This window comes from Hyaena hyaena, unplaced genomic scaffold (genome assembly GCF_003009895.1).
Source record: "Hyaena hyaena isolate Hyena2069 unplaced genomic scaffold, ASM300989v1 scaffold_4, whole genome shotgun sequence".
Lineage (NCBI taxonomy): Eukaryota > Metazoa > Chordata > Mammalia > Carnivora > Hyaenidae > Hyaena > Hyaena hyaena.
In genome coordinates this window covers 4,116,694-4,142,466 of record NW_024080636.1, presented here as the reverse complement: position 1 = coordinate 4,142,466, position 25,773 = coordinate 4,116,694, and the positions used below count along the sequence as shown (strand labels likewise).

At 54.9% G+C, this 25,773-nt stretch overlaps 2 protein-coding genes across 4 annotated transcripts in view; both read left to right on the top strand.

Annotated features, from left to right (window-relative positions):
• SULT4A1 (sulfotransferase family 4A member 1) overlaps positions 1-11,499 on the top strand; it is a 32,481-nt gene extending 20,982 nt beyond the window's left edge. Inside the window, exons 5-7 of the mRNA XM_039236802.1 lie at positions 1,652-1,746; positions 7,242-7,380; positions 10,012-11,499. Of these exons, the coding sequence (XP_039092733.1) occupies positions 1,652-1,746; positions 7,242-7,380; positions 10,012-10,124 (347 nt within the window). The 3' untranslated portion in view covers positions 10,125-11,499. The remainder of the gene's footprint in view (positions 1-1,651; positions 1,747-7,241; positions 7,381-10,011) is intronic.
• A 14,183-nt stretch (positions 11,500-25,682) lies between these two features.
• EFCAB6 (EF-hand calcium binding domain 6) overlaps positions 25,683-25,773 on the top strand; it is a 239,900-nt gene continuing 239,809 nt past the window's right edge. For all 3 annotated transcript variants that reach the window (XM_039236383.1, XM_039236420.1, XM_039236415.1), the window contains exon 1: positions 25,683-25,769. The gene's annotated coding sequence lies outside the window, so the exon portion shown is untranslated. The remainder of the gene's footprint in view (positions 25,770-25,773) is intronic.

Below are 25,773 nucleotides of genomic sequence, written 5' to 3'. Positions count from 1 at the left end.
TTCTGCTGGGCTCTGGTCCTTCAGGCCACCCCTCGGCCGCTCCTGACCGGCTCCAGCTCCCCCAGGACCCTCTTTGGGCTGTGGGCCTGGCTGCTGCCGTGCTGCCACCTGCTGGCGGGATGGCAGGTTGACGTTGAGGCCCGGCTGGCCGGGCGCCGCAGGGTTGGGTCCCAGCCTCTGTCACTCACTGAAGTCCAGGAGGTTCTCTGCAACTTGGGGGGCGGGGGGGAGGGAGGCTGTGTTCTCTGCTTGAGGTGTGACAGGGACAGGCGCAGTCCCCTGCCGCCCCCGGCCTCCGTGCCCCTCGGCAGTCCCAGTCCAAGCGGGACCGGACGTACGTCCCACCAGAGGGAGCAGAGAGGCGCTTCCCCCCAGCTGGCCCTGGGGCCCCAGGCGTCACTCGGGTTCTCTCTGCGCCGGCCGCTGCCTGTAGCTCCTGCTGACACTGCACTCGTGGAGGAGGCGGCTCAGGAAGGCAGAGCGGCCTGCCCGGCCACACCGCCAGTGCGGGATTGACAGGCCCGGCCATGCAGCCCGGAGGCAGTGTCCTTTTCCATTCCGCTGTGCCCCCCCTGCCCCCCGTCTGACCTTGTCACTGTGCTCCGAGCCACCTGGATAGCCCTCCTGTCCTTAGGCCCGTAAGTCCATCCACAGCCCTCATGCACCCTCCCGGGTCTGCCCCCGTGTGGGGCGGGGCCCCCGTGTCACGGTGCCTCCCTCCCAGCGTCGGTCACTCGATCCTCACCGCCAGTCTCCTTGGTCATTCCCGCCAGGCTGGGAGCTCCTTGAGCCCAAGCCCGCGAAGCAGGATCCTTGGGCCCCGTGGTTGTGAGACGATGGGCCCCTGGGGGAGCGTGCCCGGCACTCCTGGCTGGTGCAGGGCCAGGCAGTTCTCTGGCTGAGGCCGCCCTCCGTTTAACACGGAAGCCGCCTCGGAAGACCCCTCGGTGAGGGAGCCGGTGAGGGTCCCTAGTTGTTATACAGAGCATTGCAGAGCAGCCTGGCCACACGGATTGGCACATCCCCCACCTGCCCATGTGGCCCCGACCCCCAACCAGAGCCCCGAGGGGTGTAGGAAGTGCAGGGGCTGTGGTGTGGGGCCTGAGCCTCGTATGTCAGCACACACCGCCTCTCTTCACCCCTGCGACTTGACTTCCTGGTTCTGCCTGGTATTGTGCCTGTGACCCTCTCACCTGTCAGGGCCTCAGCCTCGGATCTTAGAGCCGCCAGCACCTCTCCCTGCCCCCGCCCACGCCTCCCCCTGCTGGCCCCAGGTCTCAGTTCCACTGGGGATGGCTCCCGTGTGGCCTCGTGTTAAACAGAAACTCGTGGGAGCCAGGTAGCATCCTTCCCCCAGGTGAGCAGGGGCCTTTGCCCCTGGTGGTCAGGTCTTCAAGGCGTCCAGGAGGTGGGGGAGGGGAGGGCTGAGGACCGTTGGCAGGAGAGCCTTGCACACAAAGCCGGGGTCTGGGACCACAGAAGGGGCTCACCTGCGGGCCTGCCCCGGAGTCAAAAGCTTGCTCTTCCCTTCCCGAACCGCAGCTGCTGGGCAGGAAGAGCAGAGCCTCCCAGAAGGCAGGGAGCCAGGCCACCCGCCTGTGCACATTTGTTCCCCCGGGGCTGTGACTCACCTGCCTCCTTGTCTCCACAGTAGGCTACGGCTCCTGGTTTGAGCACGTGCAGGAGTTCTGGGAGCACCGCATGGACTCGAACGTGCTTTTCCTCAAGTATGAAGACATGCACCGGGTGAGTGCTGGGAGGGGCAGCTGTCGCGGGCCCGGCGCCTTCTGCCCCGCGGCTCCTGGGAACGTTGCGGCGGGCATGACCAGAGCGGGTGGCCTGGCCTCTCTGAGAACCCCAGCTTCTGGGTGAAGGGACTCCCGGGTTCCAGGTGTGCCCAGAATCCTCCTGGCCAGTCTCCAGGCCGCACTGGCACATGGGACCCTACCCCCACCCGCCAGGCTTGGGCCCCATGGGCCGTTTCTGGGGTGGGCAGCGTGCGGGGCTCCAGAGAGCCCCGTCCATTATTTGTCTGCAGAGTGACGGCCAGACTGGCTCCATAGGTGGCCGGGGGCAGGGGGGGAGGGAAGGGCTGAGATGGCAGAGGCCGAATTCCTCGTCTCACCTCAGGGGCAGTACTCAGATGGCTGACGAGGCGGCTCCGGGGGAGGGCTTCCGGGCACCGGGCACCAGGTGTGGGGGAGGAAATGGCATTAGGTGGTTGTTGCCTGAATGTTCCAGGCTCGGCCGTGGCCTTGGAACAGTTGAAGGCAAGACGTGCTTGTGCCCTGGAGGGCTTGCCGTCTAGAGGGGGTCCGACACACCACACGTCACATCGTCACATGTCACATCGTCACCGCCGTTAGCATTTTTAATGGCCTTACTGTGTGCTGAATTTCATCTGAGGTTCCTTGCGTGTGTGTTGGCTCACCTACTTCTAGAACGCTCTTATCTTCTCTGCCGGGGCTGTATCATCTCTGGAGGGACGTTTGGACGCTTCCCCTTTTTTGTGACAGAGAAAGGCAACCCCCCCTCCCCCAAGCCCCTTCCCTGTCTGGCTCCTCGGCTCCACTTGGCTGCAGGCCCGCACACTTGTGCCCCTCCTGCCCACCCGGTACCCCCAGCTGCTCTGTCAGGGCCACTCGTGGCCTCCACGTGGCTCCATCCCGTGGTCTCCGTCCATGTCATCCCATCCGGCCTCCTGGCAGCAGGTGACAGTCGATCGCCCCCTCCCCCTGGCACCGGGGACACTGCATGGTCCCGCACCCTGGTCTCCTCGGGTGCTTGGTGGTGGCGCACCTGGGCCTCGGGCCTCAGGCCGGGCTCCCATCTCTCCCCGTCCTCACTCCCTTCCCTGGTGACCGCAGGCCGGACGTGGACCCTCCCCGCCCTCGCTCTCCCCTGCCGCCCCTGCACCTTTCTCCCTGAATGTCTGCTTGGGGGTCTCACCACGCTAGAGGCTTCCCCTCAGATCCTCCATGTGAGATCGAGGCGGCCAGCTCCGTCTGTGTCCCTGAGGCAGAAGTCGTGAGTCACCCTCAGCTCTGACTTCTCTCACACCCTGTGTCCCTCTTCCTGATCCTGTGGCCTCTCTCTTCCCAGCGTGCCCCCGTATGACCGTTGTCCCCCGGTCTCTGAGATCTAGGTCAGTGTCACTTCGGCCTGGTCATTGCTCGTGCGGCCCACGTGCCGTGTGACTGCAGTGCGGCGGCGGCTCCAATGGTGCGCACGCCAGGCAAACTGTGCCCTTCGGGCTGCATGTCGCTCTGAGCGCAGGTCAGGGCTCACTTGGTGGCCTGGTGCCTGGGCATCTGACTGCTCGCTGTTCTTTCCACCTGCGGCTCCAGCTTTTGTTCCAAGGTCTTTGTTTGCCTCAGTCCTGCCTGCAGTGTTCTCCGACCCCCCGTCCACATGGGTTGCTCCCTCTGTCCTTTCGGGTCTCTGTCCCCGTCGGTGACACCTCCCTGGTCCCTGCTTGAACCGGCTCTTCCCCTCCCCAGCGCGTCTCTTTCCCGCCTCTGTGGTCTCCACAGCATCCACCATTTCGCCCCGTGTTTTATCATCTGCATCTGGTTTGCTCACCGTCTCCCCCACCAGAGCAAGCGCCCCCGGGGCTGGGGGTTTTGGTGCCTGTTTCTGCTTTCACGCCGGTGCCTGATGCGTGACAGGGTCCCAGGGAAACATTTGTGGGTTGAAAACATGGCCTTCACGGTAGAAGCCCTTCCTCCTCATTAAGAAGCCAGAGGCCCAGGGGGCAAGGGGCTTGCGTGGGGCAGGTGAGCAGGGCCTGCCTCAGGCTCCCTGAGCGGGTGGCGAGCGAGCAAGCGGGCCCGGGACGGTGGCACCGGGCAGAGCAGCCTGGCGTCCTGGCCAAGGCCACGGCTCTGGTGAAGGAGTTCGTGTAGAGAGTCCACATGGTTCCCGGTGGTGGGCCTGGGGACAGGCACTGGGCAGGGGACTCGGTGCCACTGGGTGGGGTAGGCAGGGTACGGGGTGGAACTTGGCCTTGATCCTACAGAGAGCTGACAGGAGACACGGAAGGAAGAGCAGGCTCTGTGTGAAGATGGGGAGCTTGCTTTTGGCCTTGTTGAGTTTGAGGGGACCGCAGGCCAGCCAGCAGGGATGCCGCGAACAGGGTGCCACGTGCCTCGAGGTCAGGAAGGGGTACAAGTGGCGTGAGGCCTGCGCGAGTCCTGCCTCCAGTGTCTGTGCCCTCCTGCAGACTCCCGCGCTGATGCCCGGCCGGGCCATGTGAGTTTGGAGGCCCGGACGGGCACACTGCTCTCGGGAGCTGGGGGAGGGCTCACGTGCTGGGCTGGCCCTCACAGATGCTGGGGGAGGAGAGTGATGGCCCGGCCGCCAGCCCTGCCTGACCAGCAGACGTGAGCAAGGCCGTCACGCCCCTCCTGGGCCCAGGGGCCTACAGATGGCTGCAGCGCCAGGAGGGGGCCTCCGTGACCCCTCTTCTCCCTGGTGCCAACCTGGTGAGCAGGTGAGACCGCTCCTCCATCACAGGGTCATAAGAGGATCGTAGGCGGCATCACCTTCGAGTGGGGCCTCACGCGGGAGGTCGGCAACGCTCAGCAATGCCTCTCACTGTTCTTGCATTTTAGGGAGGTGTGGCATGTACGGTCACGTATACAAATCACAGGTCCACAGCTTGACAGATTTTTTTACACATATATATCTGCATAATCGTCACCTAGATTGAGATCCAGAACATTCTAGCTTTTTCCAGGCAATGCCTCTGCTGCCCAGAGGTGACCACTCTTCTGATCTCTGTCAGTCCTGGTTAATTCTGCTTGGTTTTGAGCCTTCCATGAATGGAGGCCTGTGGCGTGTATGCTGACATCGGCCTTCTTTTGCTCAGCGTAGCGCCTTGAGGCTCGTCAGCGCTTTGTGGGGTGGCTGGGTCTCCGTTTACGTGGTTTTCCGTTGCAGCAGGAACTCGCCAGACGCCACAGTTAAGGCGTTCAGTGTGGTGGGCGTTGGGGCTGTTTCCGTTGGAGTGGTCATGAATCACGAATACTGTCCCGCGAACATTCTTGTGTCTTAGAGGACATAAGCTTTCTTCTTCCCTGGGCGCTGACCCGGGCTGGGGTGCACTGGGCCTGCTGGCTAAACTGAGTGTCTTACGCCTGCCTGTACTACGGGTGTGCGCTCCCACGCCGCGGGCCTGATGTGCATGGAGAGCCCGTTCAGCTGCGCACATGCGTGCGGGGCCCTGACGGCGCTTCCCAGAGCTTCAGGTGACTCAGCAATGAGTAGCTCGACTGTTTAGTCACTACCCCAAGGCGGAGTGGGATATACGCTTTACATAACTTTGTAGCTAAAACACAGACCGGTGCCTGGCCACTCCAGCTTCGTTCCAGGCCCTGAAAGGGGACATTCCTGGTGGTGCCTTACCAGGCTCCTCAGTGAAAATCTCGGACCCCCAGCACCCCGCCTGCGCCCATCTCAGCCGGGACTCGCGCTCCCAATGCCAGGGTGACCACATGGCGTTTACTGTGGCCAAGGTCCTAACTTCTAATTGTTTATTCTTTCTTCAGAAACCACAGTAAGGGTCTGGATGCCTTTAATAGAGATTAGGTGACTGTCACATTTTTAGGAATTCATATTGTCTACATCTTACTCCAAAAAAACAGCCCCAAGCGCACATGATGGGTCTCCGGGAGCGTGGCCAGGCCTGGCATGTCCTCCTCTTGGGTGAGAATACCCAGCAGCCGAGCTCTTGCTGCCCCGTGCGCTCCCCCTGAGGCTCCCCCATCCCGCCGAGCCGGTGCCCGTGTGTCACCCCCCAAGTCCTGCCGTCACCTGTGGGTGTTCTCCCAGCCACAGGTGAGGAGTCGGCTAAGACCAGCAGACCAGACACGCTAATTCATGGATGGGGAGTGAGCCCGGGAGGTCCTGCAAGCCGTCCAGGGCTGGCCCGAGGCGGGGACACCGCCTGCCTGCACAGCTCGGTTTCCTAGCAGGGGAGCAGGCTCGTGGCAGGCGGCCGGGTGTGCGCGGGCACGTGGGCCTACCTCCCCTGGGTGGATGTCGTCCCCACTGGGGTTCTGTTGGGTCCCCTCCCTCTCCTGTGGTGTCTCCTCTGAGGGCCTGGGGTTCTCTCATCTCTGTCTCTGCTTTTTTCCTTTTCATTAGAGACAGCGGGTGGCCGGGCAGGTGACGGGAGCTCCTTCTTGTCCTTTTCCCTCTCGTGTCTCTTGTGCTCCTGATCAGGGCCCAGCCCTGCACACAGGCCTTGGAGCTGAGCGTCCGGGCCCCTGCCTGGTGGGAGCCACTGCCGGGGTCAGCTGGTGGGGGTGGGCAGGACGCAGGGCCCAGTGGTGATTACCGCGGGAACGCCGAGAGGAGCTGCCGCTCAATCCAGCTTTCCCAGAGCCTTTTCTGTCATTAAGGTTTGTGAAGTACTGCATCAAAGAAATTAAATGGGTTTCTTTATCGTAGAACTTGTCAGAGGCTTTAATGTGCTGATGGGTTATAAACCATCGAGGCAACAGCTTTCAGCATTTTTCTAAGTCGGTACCTGGACGCTGGCAGAGTTTGGAGACTGCCCAGTGACAAGTCAGGGTTCTGGGCACGTCTGGCTGTGCACAGACTGAAAATCTGAGGTGCCTCGGTACTTCCCAGGGGGACAGTGGTGGTGGTGGCGAGGGGCTGTGTGTGGCGAGCAGGGGTGTGCCCCTCCCAAGACTCAGGCTGTGGCACCAACGCTCGAGCTATCCAGAAGCGAGGAGCGTCGGGGCCAGAGATGGGTTTGTCCATCGAGTCGAGTGTAACTGAATCTTCACTCCAGGCCAGCTCCTCCTGCCTGGTGAGGGGGGCTGGCGCCGGGGCCTGTCTGGGGTCCACGGGCGCCACCTTGTTCTCCCAGCTGATTGCACAGCAGGCAGGGGAAGGAGAGCAAGCTGGTCTGACTGCTGGCATGGTTCTGAACTGAGTTTTCCTGTCTTGCTGCTGTTTTAAAATGACCACTGCGATACCAGGACCTCACGCCCGTCCCAGATCCCCCAGGGGACAGGGGTTTGTATTCCAGCTCTGCCCCTTGAGAGCCGAGCACCCTCGGGCAGTCTCTTAACCAGGTTTTATTTCCAGACAAGGCCAACATCAGGTTTGTCTGGAGGACTGAGCTAGGAAGGGTGAGCAGGGCACCTGGTGAGTGACCAGCCCCGCGCACTTGGTTGGCAACAGTGCTGCGTCTGACGGGCGCCCCGCTCTCTGCTCTTGTGTTCCAGGACCTGGTGACGATGGTGGAGCAGCTGGCCAGATTCCTGGGGGTGTCCTGTGACAAGGCGCAGCTGGAGGCCCTGAGCGAGCACTGCCACCAGCTGGTGGACCAGTGCTGCAACGCCGAGGCCCTGCCTGTGGGCCGGGGTACGCGCCCTGCCCCTCCCCCCGCCCCCCATGTCCGTGTTCTCTGCGGGGCCTCGTCTCTCCAGCGCCCTCCGCTCTGCGAGGGCAAGAAGGTCATCCAAAAGCCGGCTGCTGTTCACGGAGCCGTGCGGGGCCTTCCAGTGGCATCTGCCTTGCAGCCATGGGGGTGGCCTCTTAGGTCACGGGGTGGAGGCCGGGATGTCGCCGGCTTTGTGGGCAGACATTTCAGGCAGGCGCCCAGCAGAGCCCGGGATGGGTTTGGGGCTGTCAAATTTTGAAGCACAAGGTGTGCAGATGGACCCCTCCATTCCCGCGGTGGGTGCTGGTGCCGTATGGCTTCTCACCGGAGGGGCTGGCACTCGGGCATGAAGCACCTTGAGGCGGAGGACGCGGTCCAGGTCAGAGCCCTTCCCAGATCTGCCCGGGTTGCGTTCTGTCTTTCAAGGCTCACGATATTTGAAACTGCCTGATTGTGCGGAACTCGGGCATTAAAGTGCCCCAACCCTCCCTCCCACCTCCGGTGGTGGCCATGCCCACCTCAGCCACCCCCTTGGGCAAGTGTGAATTGCCTGTGACACTTGGTGCCACGGACCTGCCTCTGGTTCCCAGCTGTGTGAATTTGGAGAGTCTGCAGGTGGTGGCACGGTCGCGGGCCCGGCCCACAGGTGCGGGTCTGGGCTAGTGCCGCGTCCTGTGGGGCGGGGGCGTCGGGCGGGCCTTGAGCTCCTTCAGCCTCATGCCCTTCCTCTGGCCCCGGGTGCTGAGGGGGTCGTCCTGAAGGTCGGGTGGAGCGCGCCCTCCCGTAAAGGCAGAGCAGTCGACCGAAGCCCCAGCACCTCGCGAATTATTTCCTGGCTGCATCTTCACAAATATTTATTATTTAAAATTTATTTGCTCTTTTTTAGTTTTGCTTTTGCTGTGTTTTGTTATCCTTGGATGTGACCTTCTCCGAAATACCCCTTTTGGTTCGTTTGCGTGGTAAAGAAGTGTCGAGAACATACTGCGTGCCCATATGCTCCTTCCGATGTGTTTGCTTTATCATTGTTTACCTTGGTTTCGCTTTATTTCAGTTCTTTGATTTTGTTTTCTTTTAGCACATTGCCTCTTTGCTCAGAAGACCTCCTTGCGTTGGTGAGAACGTAGGGCTTGCGTAGCCAGCTGCGTTGCTTAAATTTGATTCATATCACAGCATGTATTGCACTGTCTTGATTCCAAACCCTAAACCAGGTGGGTGACTCCTTTGATGAGCTCTCAGCTGCCTCAGCTGAGAAAAATAATCATGGAAAAATATATTTATAGTGTGGCCGGTCTAGAAGCTTCTAATTTTGTCCCTTAGGTATCATTAGAGGGTGGCGAGAACAGCCTCCCCCGATTTTCATCTCCCCCCTCGCTGACACTGATGTACGATTTTGCATCACCCTTGAGAAAACCCTTGCCGTGAGCTGTCTTTCGGCTCAGCACTTGCGGCCTTGCGGTTTCAGCCCCGAGGTCCTGCCGGGCCGGGGGCTTCTGTGATAACGGAGGCGCTGACCAAGGCTGTCAGGCCGTTTGCCGTCGGAGCTCCGATCTCGGAGAGGCCGATGCGGAAAGGAATTCTAAACCAGCATTCTGTCCCCCGAGGCTGATACTTAAAAGCCTGGTGACAGCGCCGCGGTGACGGCCTTCACAGCTCCTGGAGGTGGGGGCTTGGAACCCCTGCCCCCCACTCCTGACACCCTCGCGGTTGCCGTTCACATGTGCAGGCTAACTGAAGGGTTTGTAGTTAACGAGGAAAGTGGGTTCAGTGGCTTCGGGGACGCATTTTGAGCCATCTTTCCCCCAAAGCCTTCGTGAGTGAAAGTAGCCCATGCCCTCCCTGCTCTTTAGCCTGCGGGCTCTATGTCCCTGCACACCTCCCAGGAAAGGTCTGGTGTTTTGACCGAGCCCCCGCCCTGAGCCCGAGCTTCTAGGAGCTGCTGGGGATCACCCAAGACTCAGGTGGGGCTGAGTCGGTGAAGCGCACGCTTAGTACCCGTGAAAGCGCTTGACAGTGGGGCCCTTCTGTTCCCTTTAAGTACCTCCCCAAGGCTGCAAGGCGGCCTTCTCAGAATCTTCACCCTTGACCCAGCCAGGAGGCCTCCTGCTCACCATAAAACGTTCTGTCTTTTTGAATGATTTTTTTTTTTTCCTTTTTAAATTCGCCACCAGCAAATGCCGCCTTGGTGGGGCTGTTGAGTCGTGAGTGAGTCAGATAGCACGGGGACCCAAGTCTACACGGTGCCTAGGGCAGTAGATCTGCTCCACGGGGACGCGCTGTCCTCCAGGGTGTTGTGAATCACCCGCTCTGCACCTGGGAGCTGGGGACCTGCAAGGGGACAGGGACAGAGAGGCCTTCCTTGTGAGCCTCAGCCCTGCACATCCATGCCCAGGGGCCCACCCAGCAGGAAGGGACACCAGGAAGACCAGCCTCAGGGACACGGGTCCAGCTTGTCTGTAGTTCAGGTGGCCTGCCCTGCCCCTGCTAGGCCAAGTTCACAAGGGTCCAGAGATAGATCTGGAACCTTCCAGAACCCTTTCCAAGGCTCCCTTTGGTTCGGTGTCTGGCCCGACAGCGAGTGAATTCATCACATTCTGCTCTTGTTTGTGTTTCAGGAAGAGTCGGGCTGTGGAAGGACATCTTCACCGTCTCCATGAACGAGAAGTTTGACTTGGTGTATAAACAGAAGATGGGGAAGTGTGACCTCACGTTTGACTTTTATTTATAATAACAGCGACAGCAAACCTGCATGCTCACCGTACCCAGACACTCTACTAGCTAAAAGTCCCGTATGCACTCATTTGTTCCTTGCTGGACGAAGTCCGGAAGCAGCACGAGGCCCAGGGGAGGGAGGGAGGCGGTGGAGACACCGGAGGAAGAGGGGGTCCTGCCTCCCATCCGGAGCAGCGGCCTCGCCTCTGGGATTTGAAGTCTCTCCGCGTCCGATGACAGATGCCACAAAGACGGTGGTCCCGGTGGCCTGTATCATACGTATAAAGTCTGTAACATATGCAGCTAGAACGTCTACCTTTTACAGCCCCACATTATTTATTGTATTTTATAGAGCTTTTCACTGGGAAATCTAAATAAATGTCAGTAGACCAAATAGAAGTTCATTTCCGAGGGGACTCAGGAGCGAGCCACACCCGAATGGTAGAGAGATCTCAGGGTCGACTCTTTATTTTTGTAGTTCTGTTCTGTACGGCACAGCCGCTCTGCTCTCACCTTGTTCAGAGGTGAGGACGCAGGATGAGGTCGGGGGGGGGGGCTTGTTCCTTTTGAGGAGTTCAGTTCTCTGTAACCTTCCTGAACAAAGCAGAGACCATCCGCTAGGCATCCGCAGGGGGGATGCCCGCTCCACCAGAGACTCCCAGCGGGCAGCCTCAGACACCCAGGACGGCGGCCTCAGCAGATCATCCCTTGAGGGGCCGTGCCGGTGAGGCCAGCAGACGGGCTCTTGCTCGTGCGCGGAATCTGAGTTTTCCTTCCACGGGCTCTTGCTCTCTGGGGCCAAGACCTCTTTATTGCTGGCGAGCAGGTGCTCCGTAGTAAATGCCTCAGACTTGATCATCAGTCAGTCGGTTTGCTCCGTGCGCACCCGGTTTGCAGGTCTAACGCCCTGATTCACTCAGACTGCTTGGAGGTGTCGCCCCTGTGCCCCAGTATACCTGCGGGAGCACAGGTGATGTTCTCACCACCCCGCCCGTCACTCTGTTGTCTGACCCACACGTGGCGGGGGAAACAGTGAGAGAGAGCGGCCGGGTAGTGGCGGGACTGGGGTTGTCTTGGAGGTTGATGTGGCTGGCAAGCGCCCCCGGCCGTGGCTGGAGGGTCGCCACCGTGAAGGGTCCCCGGCTGTGCTGCCACCCCAGAAAAGGTGCAGACACGTGCCGGCGTCGTGCACGCAGAGGAGCAGCTCGAAGCGGGCAGGGGGCGTGTGGCGTCGCATGGTGGGCTTGGACTTTTCTGTGTATCCGTGAGGGAGGCTGCTTTCTGTGAAATTTCTTTTCTATTTTTCTATTTTTAGTACCGTATGGATGTTACTGAGCGCCACACGTGATCTGTCTGTGCCTGCTTGCATCTTTAATAAAGACACATCCCAAGCCTTGTGTCCAGCGCTTGCTGATGGGTGCGGAGGGGTAGCCTTCTAGGCGATCGTGCCGGCGAGCCCCGCCGACAGCCTGCTCCCCGGGGCTGGCCGCACAGGGTCACCGACCCACGCTGGTTGGGCCGTTTCTCTCCAATCTAGACATTCCAGGCGGTGAGTCCCCCTCGCTACTTGTCTAGTCACCGTTGGGATTTCTTACTGGCGGCTGAGAGGAGGGCTGGGGAGAAGGAGATGGGTGTGTGGGGTCTGCCTGGGGAGGCCCCGTTTTTCACGTGGCGCACGATGGTGCGCTGACACCGACCCGGTGGATCGCTCTCCACCACCTTGACTTCCAGAGTCCGCTTTCCCCCATTCCTAGTGGCAGGAGAATCCAGGACACTGTTTTACCTGATAAAGCTGGGGCTTTCTGGAAAGCATTTTTATTTCCAAATAGGCCAGTTCCTTTGGGACTCGGGTGGAACCCCTGAATTGATGTTGGTCTCTGAAATTACCCTTAGACTCCAAGTTAGTCAATGGACTATCTAGTCGGCCGCCCCAGAGGACCTGCTCCGAGGCCATTTGTAAATCACCTGAAATAAAGCAGCAAAGGAAGGTCAAGTGAGCGAATCAAGCATCAGGGCAGGACCCTGTAACCAAAGTGCCAGTTCACCAACTGTGTCCCTGGCCCTGCGCCCTCGCTGTTTCACTTCCTTTCCTGGACTCATTTATTCAGTAAACACAAGCACCTACGATGTCCTGGGGCTGCTGTAGGCGCTGGACGTATGGCCTGAGCATGGGCCTGGCCTCCATGGTGTCCGTCTCTGGGTGGGAGACGACGCCCCCCTCACAAAACCTGTGTGAGGTCAAGCTCCAGAGCTCTAAGAGACCCGGTGATGGCCGGGATCAGGAGGAAGTGAGGGGATGGGGCTTGGGGCCCTCTGGGGTGGGGGGCCCCAGTAGTAGGTGGGGAGGGTGGGGAGGGGGCTGGGTGGTGTGAGGAGGCTGGTGTGGCAGGAGCTCGGATTTGGAGGGGGAGTCAGGAGCCAGCTCACTGAGGGCCTTACAGGTCATGGGAGTTTGGATTTTGTCCTAAGAACTAGGAAGCCACGGGAGGGTTTAATCAAAGGAACACAGACCAGTTTGGATTTTTAAAAGCCCCCTGACTGTGAATGGATTACAGGGCTTTCTCCTGGCTCCGTGATTCACTCAGTCACCAAATGAGGGGTGGGGTGGGGCTGTGTTAGATGAATCCCAAGGGCCCTCCTGACCCAATAGTTGGTTCCCAGCGTCTGTGGGCAGTGTGTACCAGCACGTGTGCATTACCTGCGGCTCCTGCCCGGACCCTTGGGGCCACGACGAGGGGCCACGAATCCGAGGCACAGATGCTGCGAGGCTGGCGGCGGATCCAGGCCGGAGGCAGAAGGGTGGGGTGGGGCAGGTGCATGGGGGTGCGGGTGGGATCTGGGTGGAGCTGTGAGGGCGAGGGGGCCCCGGACAGATGCAGAAGGTGAGAGCGGCCCGGGCAGATGGCTGATGTCACCAAATAACTACCGTGGGAGTCCCCGAATGGCAGGGTCACAGGCCAACAAGATTGCAGGAGGTGTTTGGGGACCCCAGAGGCTTTACCCCCAAGCAGTAGCGTTCGGCCACAGCTCCTCAGCAGGCCGGGGCCGTGTCTGCACTGGCCCCTCGGCTGCGACACTGGGCCATTTGGGGGCACATCATTTCTTTTCCCTCCATGCGCCCCCATCGCTTCATCGAGGGGGGATCAGGAAGGGCTTCCCGGCACAGACTCGCTGGCCCTCCCCCCTGAGCAGGTCAGCTGCGTAACTGGTTTGACCCTGTGTCATAATTGACATAGTAGAGACCATCTCCATCCACACCCCTTTCACGATGGGGTCCTAACAGGAGCCAGGGGGCTTCGGAAGCTTAAACACTGTTCACAGGATGGAGCAGCGGTACCAGCTCCACCGGCGACTGCCCCCTGGTGGCCACGTGCCCGCCACCAGCCGACTTCCACGGGTCACAGGCTGGAGGCCCCTCCTCCCTTCCTCCCTCCCTCACTCCCTCGTGTGGCCTCAGCGCCCTGGATACAGGCCAGACGTGCAGTGTCTGTCCTGGGAGGTCCCGAGAGTGGGACAGTTTTCCCACCACCTGAGCGGGGGCTGCTGTTTGAAATGGGTGGGGGTCAGGTCCTCGGGTGCCCATCGCTCTGTGCCCATCTCTCCTGTAGCGTCTGGTCCCAGCCCCTCCCGTGCAGCCTCGCTGCCCTCCCTTCATTGCAGAACCAGCGTTTTCAGACCGGGTGGCCCCTTCGTTGGTCAGAGGATCCAGCCTCTGCCACCGACACTGACATCCCTGACAGCCGGACCTCCAGTCCCCGACAAGCCCGCCACCTCCGGGGACAGCCATTGCGCTGCTGGCAGTGCTCTCCAGCCTGTCCTCCGGCCCTGCCAGGCTGGCCTCCCTCGCGGGGACACCCAGCCCTGCCTTCACCTGTGAGCATCCCCTCTGCTCCAGGTGCCCCTGCTGTCTCCCCTGTGGACAGTGACACCCCAAAAACAGGGCTGTATTGTGTCTTTCCCTAGGTTGGAGCCTGGCAAATAATCAGTGCCTAATAATTGCTAAGGGAGTGACGTCTTTCATTATTAGAGTGGATTTTCCTTTTTCTGCGAGCCATCTGCCCCGTACTTTCCATGCACTGCCCCTGGCTGTGCCCTTGGAGGCCGTGTCTTCCCAAACGAGCGCAAGACTGGTCTCCTGACCGTGACCTACCCCACTGGGCCCCTGCCCCTCCCTCTACACACTTCTGTCTTTACTGCCAACGGGTGGTGCACTGGTCATCCATGTTCCCCTCTTCCGGAACATCCTTCCTGACAAGTCACTGGGGTGCTTCCCAAATGTCGGTGTGGCTGTGGGATGGACACTTTCTGGTGCCCGTACTTCCCTGTCCTCCCTCAGTCTCAAAGCCCGGACACACAGGACTCAGGAGGACTGCGTAGACCCTTCACTGGCCACGCCTCTTCCTCTTCCTTCATCTCCCTCCTAGGTGTTTATTGAGCACCTGCTCCTGCTCTGTAACGTCCCGGCGTGGGTCCTGGAGACAGAGCCAATGTCAGTACCTCTCCCCTTCAAGTTTAGCACCCCGCTGTTCTCTGGGGACTCTGCTCTCACCTACTACCCACATACCTATGGAGAGACGCCTGGTGGGGGCTCTGAGGACGCCGGCTCTAGAGTCCTGGTTTAGCTGCGTCTGGCTGCGTGGCCCAGGCGAGCCACCTGCCTTCTCTCAGCCTGAGGATCCGGCTCTCCCAAGTGGATATTTTGTAGTAAACAGTCTCTAAGGTTTCTTCTGCTTGTTCAAGGCTCAGTGAGCTTCCCTGGTGTATGCAGCGGAGCACTGCCTGGTTTACACACACATCTCCTCGGCAAACGGGAAACAAAGACGTGGTGCAGAGAGGTGACACCCAAGATCAGCAGGGGGGCTGCTTAGTGTAAGAGGAAGGCCATGGGCCGGGTCTGGAAACGGGGGAGTAGATAGGGCAGGGGCCAGCGGGAGGCACACCAGGTGGGAAGAAATAAGACACACTAAACTGAGTCGGGCACCCGGTTCCGATTCCGGCTCTGCGGGTATTGCCGGGACCACTGGGGGAAGCCCCTTTTCATCATCACAGGGAGGTCTCAACCCAGGGGGCTTGACATTCCACCCAGCACGAATGTTCTGTGACCCTTAAGTGGTCAAACCGTCTGTCGCCTCCACCCAGGAGGAGCTGACGAATGGGGGCGACCGTGAACTTGGAGCCAGTGATGGACGCTGCAGCAAGGGCAAAGAGAACCAGTCACAGATGCACCTGCCACGCAAGCGTGGGCCCACGACCGCCACCTCCAAGACGCACTGAGCCTTTGCCAAATCTACACATCAGATGACAACTTGATTCTCACACTTGGATCCCTGTAAGCGAGTTGGCACCGGATGTCTGAGCCACAGTCCCTAAATCTGTCCCTCACCATTGACGGAAGGAGTCTGTGCTCTATTAAAAGCACTCTTCAAACACCAGAGAATGCTAAATGTGTTTAAAGTATAAAAAATCAACCAGAAAATGCATTTTTCTTCTCTTTACAGTTGTCATCTTTGCATATCTCCATGGCGTTGGGCACCAGCTGGGAACAGAAGTCCTAAAATACCCGAGCGAGGCCATCTCTACAGAAGGAAGGACTGAACGGAGTCAACAATACTCTGTCTCCAATTTATGCATCCTCAAAAAACTTTTAAGTGGATTGGTCGAATTCTTGTTTTCCTACTGTTCCCGTCTCTCAGTTCTCCCCTTTTATGCTCCATGGGACATGTGATTTCCAGAAAAAACAAACCCCAAATACAATTGGTAGCTAGGAACCCGGCTTGCTGCTCAAGAGCGACTGGCTGTTTGGACCTCCGTGTCCACTTAGGCTGTTCCCTCTGCCTGGATGCCTGTATCGCCCATCCTCAACGTGGATGACGCTGATTTAGGCTTTAATCCAAGCGCCCGATGTCCCTCTCACTCCCACCGCCGCCAGGACTGCTACTGTGCCTCTCATACCCCAGACCCGGTGACCATCTGCTCCTTGAGGCTGGGCTGTGTCTCTTCCTTGGTGACAAGAAGTTAGCTCCTCAGAGGTGGTCGGTCAGTGAAGCATTAATGACTGGAAGGTTCCCACTGTCTGCTGCCTTTAGCGGCACGTGGTCACCTCCATAGGCACTTGCTCTGCAAGCACATCATTTGTTACTTGCCACACAGGCCCTCTCTGGCCCGGCCGTGTTGCTCAGAGGCCCTGACCTACACACCAAGCGCTGTCTTCTCCAACTTCGGTGGGCCATTTTGCCTCATGGAAAGCCTTCCCTGCTATTTTTTCTTTAAGAATTCTTTCTTTCTTCCTTCCTTCCTTCCTTTCTTTCTTTCTTTCTTTCTTTCTTTCTTTCTTTCTTTCTTTCTTTCTTTCCTTTCTTTCTTCCTTTCCTTTCCTTTCCTTTCCTTTCCTTTCCTTTCCTTTCCTTTCCTTTCCTTTCCTTCTTTCTTTCTTTTTCTTAGAGAGACAGCGTGAGCAGGGGAGGGCCAGAGAGAGAGGGAGTCACAGACTGAAACAGGCTCCAGGCTCTGAGCTGGCAGTCAGCACAGAGCCCGACGCGGGGCTCGAACCCACGAACCGTGAGATCATGACCTAAGCGAAAGTCGGACGCTTAACCGACTAAGCCACCCAGGCGCCCTTAAAATTTTTAATGTTTAATTTTGAGAGAGAGAGAGACAGAGTGTGAGTGGAGGAGGGGCAGAGAGAGAGGGAGGTAGAGTCCGAAGCAGGCTCCAGGCTCTGAGCTGTCAGCACAGAGCCAGATGTGGGGCTCGAACTCACATACCATGAGATCATGACCTGAGCCGAAGTCAGACGCTTAACCGACTGAGCCATCCAGGCCCTCCCATTCCCTGTTATTTCTAAGTGCCACCACCTTCTGCCACCATATTCACCATCTGCTTCATGTTGGCTTTAAATCTCAGCCTCTAGGAGGCTGTCCTGAGTCAATCTGCGTTCACCGATGCTGTCGTCCTATAGGTATCTAGGCTTCCGTTTTTGGTTTATGTATTTTTTCCAGTTTATGTATTTATTTTGAGAGGGAGAGAGAGAATGCATGGGAGGGGCAGAGAAAGAGGGAGAGAGGAAGCCCCAAGCAGGTACCACACTGTGACAGCACAGAGCCCGACATGGGGCTTGAACTCCCAAACTGTGAGATCATGACCTGAGCCAAAATCAAGAGTCGGTCGTTTAACCGACTGAGCTCCCCAGGCACCCCCTCCGATTTGACCAGAGACGTGAGGAGGGCTGCTGGTCAGGCCAGACAGACTGACTTTCCGTGGCTGGTGGCTGCCTCTGTCCCGGGCCCCCCAGGGGCGAAGGCCAGAAGTGCCTGCAGCCCAGAAAATGGGTGACTGCTGTGTCCTACCCCCACCATCCTCACCTCCCTTTTCTCCTCCGAAGGGAGCGTGCCAGGTGTTAGAACCTTGAATTCTGAAGGAGTAATAATCCCCTGTGATAGTATATTGGCTTGCATTTGTTACGAAAATATCGAGTAACATTCCGGGTTTCCTGGCCAGAGTCTCCACTCACAGCCCCAAGCAGACGTACGGTGCCGTCTTCTCACAACTCTGTGCTTAGTGCTGGGCGTCATTCCTATCACGTGATCAACACATGCTTGTTACCGAACTAAAGGCAAATTAAACGCTAAGCAGCACTAATTATAAGCTGCCTCAAGATCTTGGCTCTTAGCGAAGTGAATTACCTACGATTGACGGGGGGCGGGGAGGGGTGTGCTGGTTACACAGGTGTATAGAACATGAAGTTACCTTCTTTTTAAAAAAATTTTTTAATGTTTTATTTATTTTTGAGAGAGAGAGAGAGACAGTGTGAGCAGGGGAGGGTCAGAGAGAGAAGGAGATACAGACTCTGAAACAGGCTCCGGGCTCTGAGCTACCTGTCAGCACAGAACCCAACGCGAGGCTCGAACCCATGAACCATGAGATCATGACCTGAGCTGAAGTCAGACGCTTAGCCAGCTGAGCCACCCAGGCACCCCTGAAGTTAGCTTCTAACTGCTGCTTTATTCCAGAGGGCAGGCCGTTCTTCCACAATTACTGTCACGTCATGTCCAGAGGGCAGGATCCATGAAGATTCTAAGTGCCAGGATTCCACACTGTGGAATCCTGTTCAGGAGCAAGATAAGTGGATTTTGATTTCCGTTTCCATGAAATGAGACAGCTCATACCTATGACGGGAAATAAACAGCTCACGAGTGGATTAGCACACCGACGGGAAACGAAAATCGGCAAAGGTGCGACGCGGAGTCCGTGCAGAGTCTTTCTCCCCGTGCAATCCTAGAATAGGGACGAAAATGACCCCTGTTTCCAAATGATAATTATTTGTAGTGACAGTGTTTAAAATGTACAGGTTAGGGACACCCGGGGGGCTCAGTCGGTTGAGCAATCTGACTCTTGATTTTGGCTCAGGTCATGATCCCAGAGGTGTGGGATCCAGCCCCACATCAGGCTCCGTGCAGAGCCTGGTGCCTGTTTAAGACTCTCTCTCCCTCTGCCTCCCTAAAAAAAAAAAAAAAAAATACAATTCAGTTTCTGGCTGGTTGTACTAAAATGAGAAGCTGCATCAGCTGTCAAGGTAAATATCAGAGAGAAAGCATCTATTTTAGTACGGGGAAAAAATAACCACAGTAGCTTTTCCAAAGGAGGTACTTATACCTCATTTATTTTTATTTATTTGTTTTTCTTTGAAGGACAGTGCAAGAGACTCTGCTCTCCATTTTATGAGGCTGAGGCCGTCAAAAGGACGGCAGTCAGAGAACTCTCTCGTAGCAGATCTCCCAGGGATGTCCTCAGCCCCCATTTAGATGCATTATGTATCTGTGCTCTGTGTTTGCGGTTCCCTCCTTCTTTATTAATAGGCAAAGTGGAAAACAGCACTTAACTTCTTAGGGGTTAATCAGTTCCCGCTGTGTATTTCTCTGTGTGAAGACATAACCTCCATTTAGAACATCATTATTGATGACTGTGAAATAATTCCAGGCTTGTCTTCATGGCCAGTCTCCGAGGTGTATATGATTGTGGTGAATACTCAAAACCTGGAGCGAGGGACAGAGGATTATTGCCACACAGCTCTCCCTGATCCCGTGTCCTCCGGATTGCTGAGGGAATGAGCTGTCTGCTGGATGTCAAGTGAAAATACTTTCTCCGCAGCTCCCCGTGGCTTGCTTCCCCAGATTATCATGAAAGGTTTTGGGCAGCGGATTCCTGTATGGGAGTAAGTAGTGGAGACTGTAGCACTTCTCTGGGCAGAGAGTTTTGTTGATTTAAATGATGCTGGATGGTATCGGGGCCAAGGTAACAGGTTCACAGCCCTGTTGAAAATAGATCCACTCCTGGGCAGCTAAGGGGGCTGGCTGTGTTCTTTGGAAGGTGTGGTCAAGGAAGGAAGACCTCAATCTCCGACGAACTCCCTGGGGCCACCACCACATTACAGAACTCTGGGCTGTGTGAACAAAGATCAAACGGAATCTAAAGGATTTTATGGGCTTATCAGGACAATAAACAAATGAGGTGAATTGAGATCTTGTTAAAAAAACAAAACAAAACACCAAAACACCTAAGTTAACTCTTTACATGGAAGTGCAAAGTTTCCGGGAGCAGGGAAAACGCTTTGGAGTGAAGATGCTCTTAAGAGAAAAAGAAAAAGAAAAGAGAATTATATGACAAAACCTCATGTCAGATTTTTAAAATCAAACAAATGTTTGATTTTGAGAGAGAGAGAGAGAGAACATGGGAGAGGTAGAGAGACAGAGAGACACGAGAGAGAGAGAGAGAGAGAACACGGGAGAGGTAGAGAGACAGAGAGACACAGAATCCAAAGCAGGCTCCAGGCTCTGAGCTGTCAGCACAGAGCCCCATGCAGGGCTTAAACTCATGAGACGCAAGATCATGACCTGAGGTGAAGATGGACTCTTGAGCGACTGTGCCCCTCATGTCAGATTGATTTATTTATTTAAATACGTGAGAAAAAGAAATCATCCTCGTGTTCAAGGAAATAACGATTTTGAGTTTCCCGATTCTTGGCTGTGTTGCCCCAATTGTATGCTTCACTACTGAGGTCGGGTCAGCTGAAAAGATATTTATTAAGACCTTACTAAATACCATGTTTGCTCACACAGCCACCTATCGGTTTTTCACCTACAATTTTCTCTCAGAAAAGTGTTGACAAAAATTAGAATCCTTACAAAGCCTCTCATGAGCTGCTCTTTAACTCAACTGCTTTATTTTGAATGACACATTGCCTGCCTCAACTATTGCTGGTTTTGAACAGGCAGACACCTGACGGAATTGGAGAGGGAGAGAGAAAGAGAAATTTAACACAGATTTAGTAAGTTCCTAGGCTATGTCACTACATTTTTTTGGTGTTGGGCATGTTAGATGCTATTTCAAATAGGCCTTCTAAAGTGTACTTTACAAAACAGCACAGTGAGATAATCCTGGAGATTATAAAGAACCATAGAATATATGTTTAAAAACTAATCGTCCTGGTGCTATGCGGGTAGGTGTTTGTGGCTCATAGTCACAGACAGAGAAGCGAAAAAGGGGCAGAACAGTATCTGAAGAGATACTGGCTGAGAATTTTCCAAGACTGATGAAAGACATTCAGACACAAATTCAGGATTCGTTACAAAACCCTAGCAGGACAAAGAGCAAGAAAACCACCCTTAGGTACATCTTACCAATTTCTGGAGAGAAGAAAGACACAGGACTTTCTAAAGACTAACAGTTGCACAGACCGAACACCTTACAGCAGGAATGACGGAAACCAGCATATGGCTAAATGGCATCTTTAAGGAGTTGAACAAAAACAACCGCCAACCTAGAGATCTACAATCAGGAAAAATATCCTTCAAAAGTGAAGGTGAATGGGGGTGCTGGGGTGGCTCAGTCGGTTAAGGGTCCAGCTTCGGCTCAGGTCACGATCTCACGGTTCGTGGGTTCGAGCCCCGCATCAGGTTCTGTGCTGACAGCTCAGAGCCTGGAGCCTCCTTTCAATTCTGTGTCTCCTTCTCTCTCTGCCCCTCCCTTGATCACACTCTACCTCTGTCTCTCTCAAAAATAATTAGACAGGAAAGGATATTTTTTAAAAAGATTAAAAGAAAAAAAAACCCAACAACTTCACTAGACAAGTACACATAGAACATTCATCGCAATTGGTCATATGGTGAGCCAGAAAGTCAGTCTCAAACAATTTCTTTTTTTTTTTCCAAACAATTTCAATAAACCCAAATCTTACCTTTGTGTTCTTGGACCACAGTGGAATTAAGCTGGAAATCAATAACAAAAATACAGCTAGAAAATGCCCAGATGTCTGTAATTTAATATAGCTCTGTACTACCATAGGTCAAGAGAGACATCACAATGGAAATTCAAGCAAGATTTTGAATTGAATGCTAATTAAAAAATAAACATTAACAAATTTTTAAAAATAGGGGAACCTGGGTGGCTCTGTCAGTTAAACGTCCGACTACAGCTCAGGTCATGATCTCACAGTTAGTGGGTTCGAGCCCCGGAGTCGGGCTCTGTGCTGACAGCTAGCTTGGAGCCTGGAGCCTGCTTCAGATTCTGTGTGTCCCTCTCTCACTGACCCTTCCCTGCTCTCTCTCTCTCAGAAATAAATAAAACATTCAAAAAAATTAAAGAAAGATAAAATAAAAAATTTTTTTTAAATAATCAAAAAAATTTATCACATTAACAGAATAAAGGAGAAAAGACATAGGATCATTTCAATAAATGTAGAAAAAAGTTTGGCAAAACTCAACACCTAATAAAAATTCTCTGTGAACCAGAACTAGGAGGAAACTTTTAAAATCCAATCTTAATCTGCAAACAAAACCCCAAAGCAAACAGCATGTTCTGTGGGGAAACACTGGAAGCATGTTCATCAGACAGAGTTTACTGCAATCACCGCTCCTATTTATCACTATGCTGGAGAGCCTAGTGAGGGCCATCATCAAGAAAACAAATCTAGGGGCGCCTCGGTGGCTCAGTCGGTTGAGCGTCCGACTTCGGCTCAGGTCATGATCTCACGGTTTGTGGGTTCGAGCCCCGCATCGGGCTCTGTGCTGACAGTTCGGAGCCTGGAGCCTGCTTCAGATTCTGTGTCTCCCTCTCTCTCTGCCCCTCCTCTGCTCATGCTCTGTCTCTCTCTCTCTCTCTCTCTCTATATATATATATATATGAGAAAGATATATATTTTATATATAAAAAATTTATATATATATAAGTATATATACATATATAAAAGAAAGAAAGAAAACAAATCTAAAAGATAAGGATGAGAAAAGCAAAAAATAAAATTCATTTGCAGGTCACACACAATTCTGTGCAAGCTGAAAATACAAAAGATGCTTAGTATTAGTTAGAACTGATACACGAGAGTCACTGGATAAAAAGTCCGCATACAGAGAGGCAACGATCTTCCTATATGCTAACATTACCCAATTAGAAGGAGAATTCAAAAAATCAATACAGTTACAGACTTCTGTGCATGAAAAGACCCTATCAAGAGATTGAAAAGAAAACCCTTAGAATGGGAGAAAATATTTACAAATGACACAGCTGATAAGGGTTTAATATCCGGAACACATAAAAAACTCCCAGAACTCAATATAAAGACAACCTAATTAAAAATATGTCAAGGACTTGAAAAAACATTTCTACAAAGAAGACCTTCAAATGGCCAATGAGCACATGAAAAGATGGTCAACATCAGTAGTCGTTAGGGAAATGCAAGTCAAAACCACAGTGAGATACCACTTCACACTCCTAGGATGGCTGTAATCATAATAAAACCAAACCCCCAAAGCAGAAAACAGCAAATGTTGGTGAGGATGTGAGAAATTGTAATCCTTGTAAGCTGCTGTTGGGAATGTCGAATGCTGTAGCCGCTGTGGAAAAAATTTAGTGATTCCTATAAAAGTTAAGCTTAGATTTCCACGTAAGCCAGGAATTCCACTCTGAGAAGTACAGCCCCAAAAACTGAAAAGAGGGACTCAGATACTCATATGCCAGTGTTCATAGCAGCATTATTGATTGCAGTGAAAAGAAAGAACCCTTGTGCCCATCAGCCGATGAATGGTTAAACATGCTTTTTTCCCGTTTTTAAAAATTTTCTGTTTCCTGATGCTTTGCCGTCTTGGGGCCTTGCTCACACTGGAGTGACTGTCCCTCCCAAGGTTAGTCAATTTCTACAGATAGTAAAGATCCTGCCAAAATTACTCCAAGTAGCCAGTGCTAAGCCTGCTGAGCCTGCCTTGCCTTTCCCTTGGGAACCACAGTAAAGGCTCTGTCTACGTTTTCTCCTCCTAAGGCAGGTGGTGCTGGTGAGGCTGGTGAGACCGGGGGAGTGAGATCACAGTGTATATATTCAGGCAATGGAGCCAAGAGGACTTTGCTGAAGGACTAGATGTGGGGGGTGAGACAATGATCATCAAGGGAAGACAGGGTTTCCTGCTTTGAGAGGTGCCGTTTACTGACACTGGTCAGAGTCGGGGAGGCCAGAGGATCAGGGGCTGTGTGGATGGCTGAAGTCCAAGGAGTCTCAGATACACACTAGTGGAGGGGTCACCGCTGGCAATGAGTGTGAGAGCACCACCTAGGTCAGAGCCAGAGGGACCCTAAGGTCCAAAGGTGTTGCAGAGGGGGAAGAAATCACCAGTGGGGCCTGAGAACTGAGTAGGTGGTGGTTTAGGACACAACTAGGATTGTATGGCTTTAGAGGGACAATAGGAATGTGTTTCAGGTAGAAAGGTGATCAACTGTGCTAAATGCTCCTGAGAGGACAAGGCAAAGTCAGGGACAGATGGAATATTCATGAAAATTGACCAGCTATGCCTCTGGTAAGACTGATCAAGTGAATAGCAACTGGGAGTCAGTGTGTACAGACAACTCTCCGGAGAGATGGGGTAGAAACTAGAAGATAATCTTTTTTTTTTTTAAAGATGTGAGATACTAGAACACATTTTATGAGGGAAAGAGGTGGGGGGAGGCAGGGAGGAAGAGAGGAGGAATCAGACTTTTGGCCTTTATGGGAGAGAGGCCATGACCTAAGTAAGCCTTTGTGGTCTTAGGACCAAACACCTTGACCTCAGATCTATTTACACTCTTGAAAGTACTTAAGATCCCAAAGAGCTTTGGTTTTTGTCAGTTCTATCAATATTTACCATATCAGAAGGCGAAACAGATACGGATTTTAAGTATTTGTTTACTAATTCATTTAAAATAGTAAGAAACCCATTACATAGGAACACTTTTTATGAAAAATTAGTATGCTTTCCAAAACAAAAACAGTTTGTGAAGAGAGGCGGCTTTATATTTTTGCAAATCTCTTTAATGTCGGACTTAATAGAAGACAGCTGGATTCTCCCATCTCCCTTTGCATTCAATCTGTTGCAATGTCACACATCGTGTAGCTTCTAGAAAACCCTACCACACTCACGTGTGAAAAAGCAAGTCACATCTTCGTATTGCTATGGAAACAGTTTTGACGATTATGGACTCCCTGAAAGGCTCTCAGGACCCCCCACCCCCACCCCAGGGGTTCCCAGGGCACACTCTGAGCACTGGCTGACCTCAGCAATGAAGTCCCTGAGAAGGCCGTTGGGGGTGGGGGAGGGCTGGCCTCCTTTGGAACCAGAGCAGAAGAGGCGTGCGTCTAAGAGACAACGGTGTGCTCCACTCAAACGGATTCGAGGGGGCTGGCGGTGAGGCCACGCGCCCCGCATGGGGAGGGAGGGTGCGGGAGGTCTGAGCAAGAGAAGACCGCAGTACGTCTCTGTGAGAAGGAAGACCAGCTTCCGCGTGATGTGCGGTCAGGTTGCCGATGACCTTGGGCGCAGAGGATCGCTTGGCCGCCGCCGGAAACGGGTGCAGGGGATTCTCAGCAAGGCTGCCACTCTGGTCCCTTCTCCCCGACAACGGAGAGCCGGGCCTAGCCTGCCTTGGTTCCATCTCTGGTTCTGCTATGGACCAGCTGCGTGTCCTGGGACCGAAGACCCCTCCCCGTCTCGGCTTCCTACCCCTAAACTGTAAGTAATCAGGGGGACTGTGCCGGTAGCACTGCCCGGGGGCGGGGAATGCGTAGGGAGGGCAAGCTGGCGCCGCCTCCTCGCTGCCCTCGGGCTCCTGGGGGGGGGGGGCGGGGAGCCTCAGGGCACAACCACACATGCGCACTGCCTCTGAGCAAGGCGGCAGCACGTGCCCGATGCGGCGCACAGACACCCCTCCCTCCCCGCGCGGCTACGCTAGGCTTCTCGTGAGGGGCCGGCTTTCGCTCTGGACACGCGCTTCGAACTGGTTCCGAGGGACCAGTCCGACCGCCAGCTCGCGCGAAGGCCGCGTCACAGAAACCTCTTTCCACGACACCCGCCGCCCCAGCGCTCCTCGGGTTCCCGCGCCTAGAACTCGGGCTTCCGGCGGAAGTTCCTCCCGCGGGGGCGGAGCAGCGGGCAGAGCTGGTCACGCCCCTCACTCCGACGTAGCCAATCGGAGTCCCTCTCCTTGCCGGGTGCGCGGACTCATTTTCCAATCAGCGAGTGCCCTCGTTGCTCGGGCAACAGCGTCCTAGAGAAGGCGTGTGGGCTGGGCTTCTGTGACAGAGCGGCCCGGGGTCCCGGCGCTCTGCTGTGGCCCCGCGAGGCGGAGAATCCAGAAGGGGACTCGGGTAA